At 45.3% G+C, this 18,221-nt stretch overlaps 1 protein-coding gene across 3 annotated transcripts in view; it reads left to right on the top strand.

Moving 5' to 3' along the window:
- The window catches only part of MCTP2 (multiple C2 and transmembrane domain containing 2), a 363,628-nt gene that overhangs the window by 91,132 nt on the left and 254,275 nt on the right, over positions 1–18,221 (top strand). For all 3 annotated transcript variants that reach the window (XM_077469064.1, XM_077469061.1, XM_077469062.1), the window contains exon 2: positions 10,590–11,126. In XM_077469064.1, coding sequence (XP_077325190.1) covers positions 10,641–11,126 — 486 coding nt within the window. In that variant the 5' untranslated portion in view covers positions 10,590–10,640. The remainder of the gene's footprint in view (positions 1–10,589; positions 11,127–18,221) is intronic.

The following is an 18,221-nucleotide window of genomic DNA, read 5'->3' as shown; positions in this document are numbered from 1 at the left end:
CTTCTCGAGTATCCTCTCAGAGAGCCGCTCTCCCTGGAAGCCCTCGTGCGGGCGCACTCCCGGGGCTTCTGCGTGCTTTGACACAGACAGCAGGACTCGGCCCTGGCCCTGCCCCCACCTCCCGTTGGCTCCTGCTGCTATCAATCTATCCAAGGAGGACTCAAGATGGCGCCTGGAGCTTCTGTACTCGTCCCCGACGCTGGAACGATTGGGATCAGGTAAGTAAAAGGAGGGCTTTGAGGGGGCTGCTACATCACAAAAGGTTTTTCACCTTCATGCACACAATGCATGAAGGTGAAAAATCGTGAGGGTTTACAACCCCTTTTAAAGTGGTGTTGTCACCCAAAAAAAAGAAAATAGCTTAAAATTCATAAAAAAATGAAAAAAAAAATAATTGGAAAAAAAAAATAACTTTTACTCGCCTCTAAATGCCTGTTGCTAGGGGGTCACTCGTAGTCTGCCTTCTTCAATGCCCAGGTTGGTGACATCACTTCCCCTTGTGCCGCACAGTCATCTGGGACCTGTCATGTGTCCCAGATGACTGTGGAGTATCACGGCGCCCTGCGCCGCTCACGCATGCGCAGTGGGTGCCCAGCTGTGAAGCCACAGTAAGAATGCCAGCACCATGAGCGGAGCGGGGAACGAGGGGGGGGGATTCGTTCCCCCGCATCGCTGAACCCTGGGACAGGTAAGTGTCCGATTATTAGAAGTCAGCAGCTGCAGTATTTGTAGCTGCTGACTGTTATTTTAATTTTTTTAGGTGACACCCCAGTATTGTTTGCTAGAAAGTTACTTAGAACCCCCAAATATATATATATATATATATATATATATATATATATATATATATATATATATATATATATATATATAATGTGTGTGTGTATGTATTATTTTTTAGCAGAGACCCTAGAGCAGTGATGGCGAACCTTGGCACCCCAGATGTTTTGGAACTACATTTCCCATGATGCTCTTGCACCCTGCAGTGTAGGTGAGCATCATGGGAAATGTAGTTCCAAAACATCTGGAGTGCCAAGGTTAGCCATCACTGCCCTAGAGCATAAATAAAATGGCGGTCATTACAATATTTTATATCACCTTGTATTTGCACAGTGGTCTTTCAAATGCAATTATTTGGGAAACTATACTCTTCAGTGAATTTAAAAAAAAAATATCTAAACAGTAAAATTAGACCAATTTTTTTGTATAATGTAAAAGATGATGTTACACCGATAATCGTAATATTTATTCTAAGCAAAAAAATTGTGATTCTCACCTTATCCAGAATCGTGCAGCTCTACAAACAGCACAGCAATGGCTGTCAAAATAGTCAAATATTTGTTCAATGATCTGTGTTTTTATTTTTTTATTATTATTTTTTTTATTTTTTTTTATATATATATATATATATATATATATATATATATATATATATATATATATATCATTTTCTTTTATTTGTTGGGCAACAATGTGTTGGTTTGTGTAGCATGGTTCTCATTAAAAAAAAAATGTTCTTGGGTCATAGGCCATGGAGACGTGTCATTCTAAAGCTTCTTGCAGTCCAAAGGTCATGCCAAGCATTGCTATTTGGCTTTTAAGGTCAAAGTTGATATTTGGATTTTAGTTTCTTCATGGGAAGGATTGATTCCATATTTTTATTCTTATTTATAAACCGTAATAGTTTATTTATTTCTCTTCCATTTTATTTGACTTCTGATAGCTGTATGTAGAACTGATCATTGCAAAGATGGCAAGAAAGGTTGGCATAATAGGGTGGACATCAAATTCCAAATGTTCTGTTGTCGTGTTTAGAGGAAGAACAATTAGAGGAAGATGGTGCCGAGAGATTGCTGTAGGCTGCCAATTTTATGGCTTTAATACATTGAGTAACTGACTTTAAACAAGACTGAAGCATCTAGTGTAGCCATACTCAACCTGGGAACAGCGTTTGTGCGTTAGTATAGAAGATGTTTGTTATTTAAAGGGTCTGTTAGGACCCACTTTGAACTTGAGTCTCTGTCATCTGTTTAAGATGCTTCAGGGTTCATTGACCATGACCAGTGCATTTTGACCAACAGTTAAATATCTCATCAGAACTGCATTTCAGCTGCTTCAAGTGGGTTTTGCATTCTTGTAGATTTTTTTTGAAAGGCAAAAAAAGCTGATTGACACAGGCCTTAAACAAATGATACTGGCCTTGTGAAGTTATATAATGTTATTAGTATATCATTTTTATTAGAATTAAAATCTGAATGATATTCAAATATAAAATAAAATAGACCTATCATGATCACCAAAACATAACGGGAAAAATGAGCCACCGACATGTCAATAGTTGATGCTAAAAAAAAAGACGTTTCTGGCACCACCCCATTTCATAAGAACCTTCTTACCATCTGCGTACCACTGATTGGTTGTGTTCTTATGTTGGGTAATGATTTAATTAACATGCACCCACGCTTCAGAGTGATACCTGGGGCCTGTATGTATTTTTTTTTTTTTTTTTCAAATTATTTTTATTGGGTTTTATAGAATACAGATGCTTAAGCAACAAAATTAACACACTGAAAAATGAAATGTAACTGAGGAGTGCGCAGACTCCACCTCCAACTAGTACCAACTTAGTAAGAAATATGATCGAATATCACTCTATACGTTCACAGTCTTCCTTCCGTTAAATATACTGATGGTTTTTATATAATGGCTCCCACAATCTCCACCTCCTTGAAAACATTTCCATATTGTTTTCCCTATATGCAATACTTTTTTCATAGGAATATGAGTCATCAACCAAACATAATACTTCCCTTATGCTTGGTGATGCAGTAGACTTCCATTTTCTTAGTATAGTTAGTCTGGCTGCATATATTATATGCATTACTAAAGTGCGACACGAGGTAGGGTATAATTCCATGTTTACACTTAACAAAGCTTGCTCAGGTCTAAGCGGATTCAAAATACCCGTCACCTGTGCTATTACCTTAGCGATTGTGCCCCAGAAGCTGCGCAGAGATATACAATACCAAAGCATATGCGCTAAGTTACCTACCCTGCCACACTCTCTCCAACACCAGTTCGAACCACTTCCCCCAAACTTCTCCATTATGTAGGGAGTTCTATACCACCTCCACGTTATCTTTTGAGCAGCTTCCCTAAAGTTGGAACATCTAGTTAAGGTGTAATTACATTTAAATGCTCTCAGCCATTGATCCTGTGTAATCGTTATGTTTAGATCCTTTTCCCATTTAAGCAAAGGGGACATCATTTCAAATTGCGACTTGTTGCGGATAATGCTGTATATCCTCGTAATTCCTTTCTTGTGACTGAATGCTGGTTGCCACATTTCCCAGATTTGTTCTGGGACGGCAAAATGATAGGTGCCTGTGCTAGGCACTATGCTCGCTAGTCTTGCATAAGTCAGGAACTCGTTTACAGGTATCGAGTATTGAGATTGAAGTTTACTAAAGGGCTTTATTTGCTTACCTTCCATTAAATCATGAACAAATAATATTCCATGATCTATCCAGCTTTTTAATCTTAAGTCTGTGGTGAAGAACGACAATGTCGTTATCGGGATGGGGATGATTCTATGTTTAGTGGCTACATTTTTATTGTTTGTAAGGTAATTCCACGCCTGAAGTGTGGCCGCAATCGTGGGGTGTTGAAGATACTGTTTTGGGTCACCTATAGCCGTAGCGTAAATGAGCTCCACTAGGGCACCCTGGATTACCTGACTTTGTTCACAGCTACTCCAATACCTCAGTTCTGGAGAGTAAAACCAGAACCGGAGTTGGTCTATAATGGCCGCTACATGATAGTCCTGAAGGTTTCGGAACCCCCATTACATCTTGCCTTTTTCCCTGCCCAAATAAATCTATTTAGCTGACGTTGTAACTTATGATAAAAGGATGAAGGCAGCTGTATTGGGAGCGCCCTAAACAAATAGAGCAACTTAGGAAGCAGGAACATTTTGGAAGCCGCCAGCCTTCCTGACCATGACAAGTAGTACTTTTTGAGCCTATTTATCTCTTTTTCCAGTTCCCCAAGCGTAGGTTTGAAGTTGAGTCTAAAAAGCTGAGAAATAGAGTTGGGCACCTGAATCCCCAAATATTGCAGCGAGCCCTCCGACCAAGGATATGGGGTCTTGTCCTGGATTTGCTTCCTCACTTCAGAATCAACCCCTAAGTTCAAGATACTAGGTTTTGCAGCGTTTATCTTGTAGTAGGAGATACTATTGAAGTCCTCCAGTATTTCGTGTATAGTAATCAGAGACCTTGCGGGGTCTTCTATAGATAATATAACGTCATCAGCGAACAAGGTGATTACATGTCTTGATTTCCCAATCTGTATACCTTTTACGAGAGGGTGGGTCCTAATTCTCTCCGCCAAGGGCTCCATCATTAGGGCAAAAATTAGGGGGGACAATGGGCAGCCTTGGCGTGTCCCATTGGTAATACAAAATTGTTCTGAAAACATTCCTTCGGCAAAGACATGCGCTGATGGTTTTGTGTATAGAGCTGAAATGGCGGAGAGAACCTGGCCCTCGAATCCAAATTTCGAAAGAACTGCTGAGAGGTAACCCCAGTGAATTCGATCGAAAGCTTTCTCGGCGTCCAGAGACAGAAGCACCGATGCGCCTCCGCCACCAGAGGCCGAGTGGATCAAATTTAAAAACAGTCTTGTAGCATCTGTGGCTTGTCTGCCCATGACAAAACCAACCTGGTCTGGCTTAACCAGGGAAGGAAGCAACCGGGTTATCCTGTTAGCTAACAGCTTGGCGTAGACATTCAGGTCCACATTCAAAAGAGATATGGGCCTGAAGTTCTGTGTCCTATCTGGTTCCTTCCCTGGTTTAGGTAGAGTGATTATAGTAGCTTGTAGCATTTCATCCGGAAATAAGGCAGACGAGGCAGCAGCATGAAACACCTTTTGCAATTTTGGGGTAAGAATGTTTGGAAGGCACCAATAGTACTCCGAGGAAAACCCATCTGGGCTGGGTGCTTTATTAACTGGTAGGCCTGCTATTGTTTTTTGAATTTCCAGCTCCGAAAAGGGGGCATTTAGAATGTCTAGATCTGCTTGGTGCACTGCGGGGAGATTAATGTTCCTCAAAAAGTCTTCTATCAACTCAGTTGTGGGTTGGGGGATGTTCGGATCTGCTTTAAGGTTCTAAAGACTACTGTAATAAGAGCTGAATGCGTCGGCTATGTCTTTAGGATTAGTAAGTTTTATACCTGAGTCGGGATGAATTAGGAATGGGAGTCTTTGTTTGATGATCCTATCTTTAAGTTGGGTGGCTAGGAGTTTACCTGCTTTATTGCCATGGGTATAATAATTTGCCTTAAGATTGTGAATAGTTTGTGAATGTTGGGCTATCAGCAAAGCTCGTAATTCGTTTCTTGTCTCTGTCAATTTATTACTTAACAAAAGTGAGGGTTTTCTTTTATTTGCACTCTCTAAATCCGCTATTTCTTTCAAAATGTTGTCCATGTGCTGCTTCCTCGACCTTTTCAATCCCGCACTCTCTTTAATTAGGATACCCCTCATAAATGCTTTGTGGGCATTCCATAATACGAGTGGGTGTACTTCGGCGTTATCATTAATATCAAAAAACTCCTTCAACGACTTAGCAATACTTTGCGCTATACCTGGTACATTAAATAACTGTGTATCGTTCTTCCACCTATTAGCACGGGTGGAGCAGACCTTATCCCCCACTGTGACAGAAATCGGGGCATGGTCCGACCACTCTATACAGCCAAAGTCCGATTTTGATATACGTTGCAGCAGGAACCTGTCCACTAAGAACATGTCAATCCTAGAGTACGATAAATGAACATGTGAAAAGTAGGAGAAGTCCTTTTCCGTGGAGTGCTGGCATCTCCACACGTCATATAAACCCGTGGCTCGTGTAAACTTTGTTATATTGGGTCTTCGGTATGATTTAGCCATCGTGTTTGCAGTGTCCATTTGGGTATCCATTACAGCGTTTAGGTCACCACATATGATCAGATGACCTGACTTGACTTTCTGTATTTTTTTCCACAATTTGTTTAAATAGCTACCGTATATACTCGAGTATAGGCCGACCCGAATATAAGCCGAGGCCCCCAATTTACCCCCAAAAAACTGGAAAACTTATTGACTCGTGTATAAGCCGAGGGTGAGACATGGCTGTCCATCCCTGTGTGTCCGTCCATCCCTGTGTGTGTGTCCGTCCATCCATCCCTGTGTGTGTGTCCATCCATCCATCCATCCCTGTGTGTGTGTCCGTCCATCCATCCCTGTGTGTGTGTCCATCCATCCATCCATCCCTGTGTGTGTGTGTGTGTGTGTGTGTGTGTGTGTGTCCATCCATCCATCCATCCCTGTGTGTGTGTGTGTGTGTGTGTGTGTGTGTGTGTATCCATCCATCCATCCATCCCTGTGTGTGTGTGTGTGTATCCATCCATCCATCCATCCCTGTGTGTGTGTGTGTGTGTGTGTGTGTGTGTGTGTGTGTCCATCCATCCATCCCTGTGTGTGTGTCCGTGCAGCCTTGTGTGTGTGTCCAGCCTACCTGTGTCCCGAGCCTCCGTCCCGAGCCTCCTCCGTCCCGTGCCTCCTCCGTCCCGAGCCTCCTCCGTCCCGTGCCTCCTCCGTCCCGTGCCTCCTCCGTCCCGTGCCTCCTCCGTCCCGTGTCGTGCCGATGGATCGCCGCTCTTCTCGGCGGCCATTCTACAATTCAAAAGCCGCGCCTCCGCCTCCGCCTGTGATAGGCGGAACACTCAATTTCCCAGCAGCCTGTGTTCCGCCTATCACGGACATCCTCTCATCGTCGTCCGTAGTATGAGAATGAGCGGATGTCCGTGATAGGCGGAACACTGACTGCTGGGAAATTCAGTGTTCCGCCTATCACAGGCGGAGGCGGAGAAGGAGGCGCGGCTTTTGAATTTTAATGTCCGCCGTCTGTCTGCTCGATACGCTGATCGAGCAGTCAGACAGCGGTGACTCGAGTATAAGCCGAGGGGGCACTTTCAGCCTCAAAAAAGAGGCTGAAAATCTCGGCTTATACTCGAGTATATACGGTAATTTGTCTGGAATTAGGGACATACCGTATGTATTGACCAGTGTGTAGACCACATTGTTAATTTCTCCTTCCAGCACTGTCAGAATGGTGAGCTATATACTTAAACGAGATAGTGTGCTTAAGCAAAATCGCAACACCCCTTTTTTTTCTTCTGAGCATTGGCTAGGTAAATGTTAGGATATTGCTTATGCGTCAATAGGGAATGGACATCATCCCTGAAGTGTGTCTCCTGCAAACACAGGACGTCACACCTCAGGGAGTGCGCTGTTCTCCACATCATAGGCCTTTTGTGTGGTGAATTTAGACCATTTATGTTTAGTGATGAAATTTTAAAAGACATTGTGCTCAAATGGATATATTTCTAAGCCACACCCTTCAAGCCCTTAGCACACTGTTGGCGGCTTACCCTTCTTACGAATAATGAGCGTCGAATCAAACCTTAGCAGTCAAAAAAAAAAAGCTCAGGTGGAGGTGGGATAAACAGGCTCGTCCAAGCCGGAAGACAGAAACAAAGTCCAGTAACGAACGGACTATTAGTGGAGGTACTAAGGAGGAACAAAAAGAAGCAAATAAAAACAGAAAAAACTTGTGAACACTGAACAGCAGATGCAAGGCACTGTTCTAGTGCTCTAATACTTTAAAAAGAACTTTGCGATTCTTGCAGAATCTGAGCCTGTATCAACAGCTGAAAACAGGGGGTATAAAAACGTATGGAAGCCGGGTGAGATGTCCAGAACTTGATAGCCAGTCGAGAACATAGGGCAATGTCTCTAGATGTAGCCATCAGTCCATGTCGGCCATTGCCGGAGAGCCTTGTCTGCGTCTGGGGCCCGCATCATCAGATGAAATTATCTGCCAGCTTTCTAGTAGATGTAGGCCTTCTTCTAATGTGTTTACCCGAAAATCCCGGTCACCTTTGTGAATCACCAAGGTAGCCGGGTGATTCCAACGGTAAAAGATGTTGTTATTTCTTAGGGGCTTCGTTATAGTCATCAAATTGCGCCTCCTCCTCATAGTATGAGCCGAGAGGTCTGGGGAAAAAGGACAGGCCTTTTAAACAATCCGGTGGATTATCCATTTGTCTAATGGCATGCAGCAACCGCTCTTTGACATGATAATAGTGTATCCTGGCTATGGTATCCCTAGGTAGCTTAGCCGGTATGTGTTGCGGTTTTGGGAGATGATGTATACGATCTACAATCAATTCTTCCAAGGGCAGGTCGGGTAATGTGGCTTTCAACACATTCGTAAAATAAGCCATTAAATCCTGGGGTTTGACCGTTTCAGGGATGCCTCTAATTTTTACGTTGTTCCTCCTGGAACGGTCTTCCAGGTCCGCGACCTTGGCTTTGAGCCATGTGATGTCCTCATCATGGTAGTTGTGAGCATCAACCATGCTGTTGAAAGTATCCGTGAATTCCCCCATTTTATTTTCTATATGCGTGACTCGCTCACTAACCTCATTCACCGCTGATTTACATTGAGTCATAAAATGCAACATGTCTGTATGAATAGCACTCCTAAGCAACATCAACATGTCCTTTAGGGTAGAATCCATAACCGGCAGGTTATTAGTGGGGAAGGACGCTATGGCGTCCTGAAATTCCAACGTGTCATCTAATGCTGATTCTGTCTCTTTCTTCCCCCTTTCTGTAGCCTCGGGTGACAGTCTGGGCCTGGACTTAACCGGGCTGGTGGCACTGGATGAGGGCTGGGAAGTAACAGTCAGCGGTCTGAGCTGGCCTCTTTGCCTGTGATCACTACCTCTCTCTGCCGTTACACCTTCTGCCTGCGTACCTGGGATGTTCGGCACGTCACTGGCGCCATCTTGGATTGACGAGCGGCCTGAGTGCGGATAAAAGTCCGTCATCTTACCGGGATGTTTCCCCGTTTTCCTCCTCCGCAACATCCTCCGATGTTGTGCGGGTGTTTAGGCACTTGATGCGGTATTCGTTGCTGCCCTTCGCCGCTTCTATCGCCGCTGGATGTCTTAGTCCCTCAGGAGCTCCCGTCTCATGCGACCATGCTCCTTGCGCGCCGGCTCCGCCCCCTGGGGGGGGCTGTATGTATTAGTTCTTGGCTCATTCCTGGCCTTCAGGTTGACACCTGCATCAGCTCTGATGCTGTCCAATAGTAAGCCTTAATCAGGTGCAAACTTATCAGTTTTCCTATGAAACCCTTAAACAGATTTGAGTGACATGGATACCTCCTCCCATTCACGTAAGGACACAGCGACTCTCAGTAAGAAACATGACCTATCCGTGCATGAGCACATGGTCTGCATCAGTGGTTCCCAACAACAAGCCAAGATTTAGAAATCTCCATTCGATAAAATAAAGTTGTTCTTTTAAAATATATATATATATATATATATATATATATATATGTGTGTGTGTGTATATGTGTGTATGTGTATATATATGTGTGTGTGTGTGTGTGTACACACACATACACATATACACATATACACATACACATACACATACACATACACATACACACACACGCACACACACATATACACACACACACGCACACACACATATACACACACACACACATATACACACACACACACATATACACACACACATACACACACACACACACACTTTACTTGAGGACTGAGCTTGGGAACCACTGGCATATGACAATGCTCTTGTTGCTACTGGTCTACATGATGGTGCTCTTGTGATCTCCATCCATCTAATTTACAGATATTTTATATTATTATACAGGATTTATATAGCGCTGACAGTTTACGCAGTGCTTTACAACATTAGGGCAGACAGTACAATTACAATACAATTCGATACAGGGGGGAATTGGAGAGCCCTGCTCGTTAGAGCTTACAATCTAGGAGGGAGGGTCAAGTTATACAAAAGGGTAATAGCTGTGGAGGATGAGCTAATGGAGAAAATAGTGCAGTTGTTAGATGGAGGCAGGATAGGCTTCTCTAAAGAGGAAAGTTTTCAGGGATCGCCTAAAAGGGGATAAATTTGGAGACAGTCTGACAGATTGGGGTAGCAAATTCCAGAGGATGGGCGAGTCTCGGGAGAAGTTCTGGAGGTGGATATGGGAGGAGGTGATGAGGAGCTAGAGAGCAGGAGGTCTTGGGAGTAACAAAGAGGATGATTAGGTTGGTATTTTGAGACTAGGCTAGCGGAGTAGCTGGGGGCAGAGATGTGGATGGCTTTGTAACTTATTAGTATTTTGAATTTAATTTGTTGGGCAAGTGGCAGCCAATGGAGGAATTGGCCGAGAAGGGTAGCAGACACTGAGTGGTTTGTGAGGTGGATGAGTCTGGCAGCAAGATTCATGATGGACTGAAGGGGGGGTAGTCTATTTAAAGGTAAGTCAATGAGGAGGGAGTTGCAGTAGTCAAGGCGAGAGATGACCAGGGAGTAAAGCGGGAACTTTGTGGTTTCATTGGTTAGAAAGGGACATGGTTTGGAGATGTTTATATGTTCCTCCTTGTACGCTGCCATATATCTCATTTGTTTTTATGATCTTACAGGTGAAAATAAAATCCAGAAGGAGCGGTTGAGCTGTGTCAGTTTTGGCAGCCATGGAGTGGGATAAGCCATCAGTTTGGGGGTCTCTGAAACAAAAGACTCGTCCTTTATTTCAGAACTTATCAGTCAAGCGTACCAAGAGAGGCTCACGTAAGATCTTAGACATTCAAAAAAGGCACCTTACTGATCGGATGAGCGCCTCCGTGCCAAATATGATGGAGATTGGCTGTACCATAGAGGAGGAGACGGATTATACAGATTGCACCATTGAATCTACCTCCATTTCAAACAGCCATTCATCTCCGGTAATGTCCCACAGACAGAGGGAGTACAGTAAACATTTAAAAGAAAGCAGTACCTGGGTGCATGAAAACAGAGTCCATATGGAAATTACAGTTACAGATACGGATCTAAAAAGTACAGACTCAGAAACCAAAAAGGGCGAGCTGGAGGATGACGACAAATACGAAGATAAGAATATATTGGAATTGCTGCAGAGGGAAGTCATGTCTGACAGCCTGAGTGATAAGAGATTTGAGGTAATGTGATAATGGAGCTCTTTACCTAAAACCAAAACTTTCTCTTGTTTGTTTTTTAATTTTGGATGGAGTAGGCAATGGTTAAAACCTCAGGTTTGGGGAAAATTCCCATCGCTTTTAACCCCTAAAGAAAGTAAAGTAAATCCTCTCTTGGATGTCTCTAGGGATGAGCCGAACACCCCCAACGTTCGACATCAAAAGTGCTAATTTTAAAGTCTAATATGCAAGGTGTATATTGTGCTGGAGGCACACAACACCCACTAACTCCTGCAGATGCCTGTATTAGAGAACACCAACAATAAAGTGTAGATATAGGTGTATACTGTGCTGGAGGCACACAACACCCACTAACTCCTGCCGATGCCTTTATTATATAACACAAGCAATAAAGGGTAGATATAGGTGTATACTGTGCTGGAGGCACACAACACCACTTTAACTTTAAGATGGCTGAGAAAAGATGACTGTCCCTGCTTATCTAGCTCTTTCCCTGCATGACCGGAGCACACTACACAAGGCCGCCGCGCTGGCGGCCTTATATAGTGTGGGGCGTGTACTAAACCCCCTGAGCTATAATTGGCCCTAGGCATCCTGCCTTTGGCCAATTATGGCTCTCCTCGCTGCCGGCGCTGTGATTGGCCAAGCATGCGGGGTCACGGTGCATGCTTGGCCAATCATGAGCCAGCAATGCACTGCGATTGCGTAGTGCATTGTGGGCCGTTCGTGCCACACGAATTTGGTGCGAACGGTCCACAAAGTTCTGAATTCGCCGAACGGCCGATGTTCGAGTCGAACACGGAGCTCATCCCTAGATGTCACCAAAACAAGTGGTTTGAGTTTTGAAGATTTTGGCTATATTTTTTGTGGTAACAACTTTTGCCCCCTTTTTCAAATTCTGGTGACAACAGCCATAGGAAGAATAGAGAAGAGGTTAATCTCTCCAGCCAGGACACAGACAGCAGTAAAATAAAGAGAAGTTCTAACGGCTCAAAAGTCACAAAAGTCGCTCAAACCTCCTTAAAACTCACTAAAAACAAACAAAAAAAAAACCCCTGGCTGTACATACATATACAAAATGATGTAGCACAATTTTACATAGAATAATGTTTAATTCACTTGAAGTATAACTAAACTTTTCTATTTAGTTTTGGATAGAGTGGAGAGGGATTAGAACATCTGTCAGTATTTATTGTCGTCTGTGCTCTATTTGTCCTGTTTACCATTATCATTGAAAGTAAAAGAAAATCCCAAATTTTGGGTTGTCCCCAGAAAAGTAATAGAGGGGAATCCTTCCAATGGAAGAATTCATTTTAGGGACCTGGGGGTCCCCAAGGAATTTTCTTAATTTGCAGGGATTGCCTCTCACTTCCTGTTTATGGGTATGGGACAGAAAGTGAAGGGAAATCTTCACAATGGACACTTAAAGCGGAGGTCCACCCTAAAATGGACCTTCCGCTCATCGGAATCCTCCCCCCCTCCGGCGCCACAATTGGCACCTTTCAGGGGGGAGGGGGGTGCAGTTACCTGGATAATCCAGGTAACTGCACCCACTTCCGGGATAGCTCTCTGCGGAAAGGGGCGTAGATTACGCCCCTTTCCGCAAGTGCCCGCCCCCTTCCGCAAGTGCCCCGCTGCCTGCTGGGAAACACACAGATCCCAGAAGCAGCGGGGACCGTCCTTATTGCGCAGCGCGGGCTCGCGCATGCGCAGTAGGGAACCGGGAAATGAAGCCGAAAGGCTCAATTTCCTGATTCCCATACCCAAGATGGCGGCGGCAGCACCCGAGTGACGATCTAGAGATCAGCTTCGGGTGCCGACATCGCGGGCGCGCTGGACAGGTAAGTGTCACTATTTTAAAAGTCAGCAGCTGCAGTATTTGTAGCTGCTGGCTTTAAAAAAAAAAAAAAAAATGCAGAGTCCCGGCGGACTCCCGCTTTAAGTCCGCTTAAAAGGACTTCCGCTGTAGGCAGTAAAATACAGAGCTTCTAACTCCTCAAAACTCCAAAACAAAAAGTCTTGGCTTTACATACACTTTAAAATATGTCCAGGTTAAAAAAATAAATATACATACACTATATTGTCAAAAGTATTGGGACAATGCAGAGTCCTTAGCCCTCCATTGGGTGTGACGATGCCAAGGAACAGTCCACCGATGGAGCATAGGGGAGCAGGGAATAGGATAAGTAAAACTGCTTTTGCACGTCACCTGTATCTAAATGAGCATTTAAAGTGTTTGTTACCCCAGCATTTCAAATTCCTGATATGTGCCTGCCGTACCATATACTTGTGTGATGATAAAGTATCCTGTTCTCTTCGTATTTCTTCCTTTATGTGAAATCCCTGGTGTTCCTGACAGTCCCTCTGCTTTCCTATTAAAAACTGACCACACTAAGCAGGGGAGCTCATTGTGGTCAGTTCTCTAGCTGTGCTAGGAACGCAGGCTGCTCTCCCCCAATGATCTCATGAACTCACTCATCCATACTATATTGACAAAAGTATTGGGCCACCCCTCCAAATCATTTGGTGGAGGGGGGATTATGGTGCGGGTTGTTTTTCAGGGGTTGGGCTTGGCACCTTAGTTCCAGTGAAGGGAACTATTGGGCATCCTCAATCTGTTCCCACAAAGTTGGGAGCATGACGTTTTCCAAAATGTCTTGGTTTGCTGACGCCTTAAAGAGGAAGTAAACCCTCTGGGGAAAAAATAAAAATAAACATCCTGCAAGACAAAGGCATAATGAGCTAGTATGCATAGCATACTAGCTCATTATAAATGACTTACCTGAGATCGAAGCCCCTGCAGCCTTCCTTGTTCCCCTCCTCCGTCGCCACCATATTTCCCGGAGTGTCTTCCAGGTATTGCGGCTCCGGCGCTGTGACTGGCCGGAGTCGCGATGATGTCACAGGAACCGCCATTAACGGCATGATCGCCGCTAGAAACGACACGCTCAGTGCGCCTGTGTGCCGTTGTCTACGACATATGCCTGTCTTTTGCAAATATCTGTGTAGGTTTAGGAAATATTTCATGCACCTACAGGTAAGCCTTAATCTAGGTAGGTAAAAGTGGTCTGTAAGGGTTTACAATCACTTTAAGTGTTCCCTTCACTGGAACTAAGGGGTCAAGCCCAACTCCTAAAAAACAACCACACACCACAATCCCCCCTCCACCAAATGATTTGGACTAGTGCACAAAGCAAGGTCTATAAAGACATGGATGAAAAAATTAATAGTTACATAGTTAGTAAGGTTGAATAAAGACACAAGTCCATCCAGTTCAACCTGAGTGAGTGTCTACAATTGTTCCTATCCCTGTACATCGCACACTCACATCGGTCCCTACCCTCAAGGAGCCCACAATCCAAGGTCCCCATTCCTTAAGTATATCCCATAGATTTGTAGACACTATAACGTTGGCCCATAAAGACATGGATGAGTGAGTTTGGGGTGGAGGAACTTGACTGGCCTGCACAGAGTCCTGACCTCAACCTGATAGAACACCTTTGAAATGAATTAGAGCAGAGCCTGTCAGGCAGATCTTCTTGTCCAATATCAGTTCCTGACCTCACAAATGCACTTCTGGAAGAATAGTCAAACATTCCCATAGACACACTCCTAAACCTTGTGAACAGTATTCCTAAAAGAGTTGAAGCTGATAAAGCAGCAAGGGGTGGGCCAACTCAATATTGTGCTGTCTGTGTCAATAGAAGCAGACAGTGTAGCTCAGGTGCGAGCCTGCACTAGTGCCCCCGTAGAAACCGGTTATGGTGGGAACTCTGTGAGAAGGTGGAGTCGGGAGCGCCGACGAGGGCCCCAGAAGAGGAAGATCAGGGCTTCTCTGTGCAAAACCATTGTAAATATAACATGTTTATTAGCTTTTTCGTTTTCTGTGTGGAACAGAAACTGAATAGTGTTATTACCAATGGCAACCAAGCCTGTGAGCCAGGCCATCTTGTCCAACATCAGCGCCTGACCTCACAAATGCGCCTCTGGAAGAATGGTCAAACCTTCCCATAGACACTCCTAAACCTTGTGGACGACCTTCCCAGAAGAGGTGATGCTGTTATAACTGCAAAGGGTGGGCCAACTCAATATTGAACCCTACAGACTAAGACTGGGATGTCATTAACCGCATGCCGACCAGCCGCTGCAGTTGTATTGAGGCAGCATGGTTCGGCTGCGAAAACCGCCGTTATGTTAAGTCGGTAATATAAACGGCCACTAGGGGTCCCCGAGCCGATGTGAGTGCCCGGCAGTCTCTATCGCCGCCGGACTCCTGCGATCGATCAGGGCACACGGAGAACAGACAGATGTGTGTGTAAACACAGTTTCCGGTTCACTGAGCAGGGAATTGTCAGATCGTCCGTCCATACAGAGTATGGACAGCGATCTGTTATGCCGCGTACACAAGTAGCAGACTATCTGGCGGACTTAGTCTGGCAGACTTTCCGCCAGACTGTAGGCCGGACTTTCCAAACGAGCTACTTGCACTTTTTCAGCGGACTAATACGGTGTACTAAGTCCGCCGGACTATCCGCCGTACTTTTGATATGAACGGACTCGCCCACACACGCGGAGAAAAGACCGCTCATTTTGAGCGCGTCTCCAGGTAGCCTCCTTCGCTGGCCCCGTCACCTGGTATGGTCTTAAAGGGGAACCCCTACGCCGAAAAATCGGCGTGGGGCCCCCCCCCAGGTCCATATCAGACCCTTATCCGAGCACGCTGGCCGGCCAGGAAAGGGGGTGGGGACGAGCGAGTGCCCCCCCTCCTGAGCCGTACCAGGCCGAGTGCCCTCAACATGGGGGGGTGCCTTGGGGAAGGGGGCCGCGCGCCCCCCCACCCCAAAGCACCTTGTCCCCATGTTGATGAGGACAAGGGCCTCTTCCCGACAACCCTGGCCGTTGGTTGTCGGGGTCTGCGGGTGGGGGGCTTATCGGAATCCGGGAGCCCCCTTTAATAAGGGGGCCCCCGGATACCGGCCCCCCACCCTATGTGAATGACTATGGGGTACAATGTACCCCTACCCATTCACCTGTGGAAAAAATGTAAAAAAAAAAAAAACACAACACACAAGGGTTAAAATCGTTTATTGCACAGCTCCGGGGGTCTTCCGTCTTCGGGGGTCTTCCAGCCGGACTCCTCCGCTATCTTCTGCTAGCTCTTTTACAAGCAGTGGCCCGGTCTTCTGTCGCCGCTGTCTTCTGGCCTTCTGTTCTTCTCTTCTGGAGATGTTGCCTCGTCGCTCTCTCCGGTCACTGACAGAGAAGCGGCGACTTGTATAGAGACATCACCGGATGATGTCCCCGCCCATTATGATGTCACAGTCCCAGAGCGTGATCTGCAGGCGCACTGAGCACGCCGCAGATCACGGTGATATGCCGCTCGTGTCGGCTCGCATGCGCAGGAGTGACGTCATAGCGGCTCCGGCGAATCAGTGCCAAAGCAGCGAGACCCAGAAGTCACTCTGGGATACATGGCAGCGGCGAAGATGGAGGAGGACCGCTTTGGAGGCTTCGTTCTCAGGTAAATTATTCATAATGAGCTAGTATGCTATGCATACTAGCTCATTATGCCTTTGCCTTGCAGGTTGCATTTAAAATAAAAAAATAGCCTTTACTTCCTCTTTAAGCGGTTAAAGTTCGTGTGTGTAAAGGCAGGCGTCCCAATACTTTTGGTAATATAGTGTATTTTAGTATTGCGTTCTTGATTTACATTATGTGCGTATATTGCAAAACAGACTGCATAGCCCTGTCTTTGCATTCATTTGTTTACCTTCAATAGAAATGGAGACAATGGCTTTAAATGACAGTGACCCCGGTGTTGATACATTGACCGGACCGACTTGGTTGATTATATGACCACAGATGCAATCAACAGGCGAGGCTCTTGGTACACCAGGAAGCCGTCCGTTAAGCAATCCGGTGAACAGGATGTGTATTGTTCTTCACTCGCATGCCTTAGGTCTGTTGGGTTTGGCTGTTTGCAAACTATTTGAAAGGGTTCTGAGCAAACTGTAAAATGCGGACTTTGGGCCAACTGAAACCCGACGATACGGAGTCTGGGCCAAGAAACGGCTTTGTACAAATCAATACCAGTTTTGTTTTTTATCTTAATATTTAATTGAATTTCCATTATAATTTTGACTCAAATCATCTTTGAAGGATATTTCTAGATCAAGTGGCCTATTCATGTTGCGTTTTCCACAACCTAGGGGGTATGTGGCTCCTATTAGTGGGGTGCAGATGGGTCATGAAAAAGAGAAAGCTATCTCCAATATATCTTGCTTAATTATTCAGGAGGTGTGGTCTCTGTGTAAAGCGTTTGAGTAGTGGATCCAACATGCCCATGTTTTACTGAATTTGTAGGGGTTGCCCCTCTCATTATATGTATCGGCTCTTCCATTTCAGCTGTTTGAGGGACATAGCCATACGTCCCAACTTTCTGAGATGGGAATGAGGGACACCTATTAGCAAAAGTATGCAGGCATGGGAAAAAAACAACAACTCTGCCACACCCCCTTAAAGGAGAATTATTGGTTAAACCCACAAGTGTGTTCTATCCACTACTTTTCCTTTATACTGGTGTAGCGCCGGTACTCCTAACGAGTACGCGGTATGTGTTAAAAAATTTTTTTTGCCCAAAACCGTAATGAGTTTTGGGGCTAGTTGTGCTAAATTGTGCTTTGGCCTCGTTTTGGCTGGGCTGTATAGAAGTTCTGCCTGGTCATAGGTGGGGTTGTACACCTGTGGAAGGCTGGAGAACACAGTCTGGTTGGACACATTGGTTCTGATGCAGAGATTGGTACCCAATCAGTGGGAGTTTGTCTCACTGAGTAATCCGGGAAGGGGTACTTAAGGTGCCGAAGTCACGTGGTTCTGGGTTCCGGTCCAGAAGTTGTTGCTGATTCCATGGTCCTGGTCCTCCTGACCAGCCCCCAGGGGCCCTCATGGCCTGGGGTGCGGATCCATTCATTTATGAGCCTCAGAACTGGCTAGTTTGAGGCGCAGTAACTGGAAGGAGGATTCTAAGGTGTTCCAGTGCCATCTCGGGTTTTGGAAAGGCTCAGCAACTCTACATGCGACCAGGGGAGGACTCTTCGG

The sequence above is a fragment of the Lithobates pipiens genome, unplaced genomic scaffold (genome assembly GCF_037356315.1).
Source record: "Lithobates pipiens isolate NorthernLeopardFrog02 unplaced genomic scaffold, aLitPip1_a1.2 Scaffold_8, whole genome shotgun sequence".
NCBI classification, from domain to species: domain Eukaryota; kingdom Metazoa; phylum Chordata; class Amphibia; order Anura; family Ranidae; genus Lithobates; species Lithobates pipiens.
This window is presented reverse-complemented; position numbering and strand designations above follow the sequence as displayed.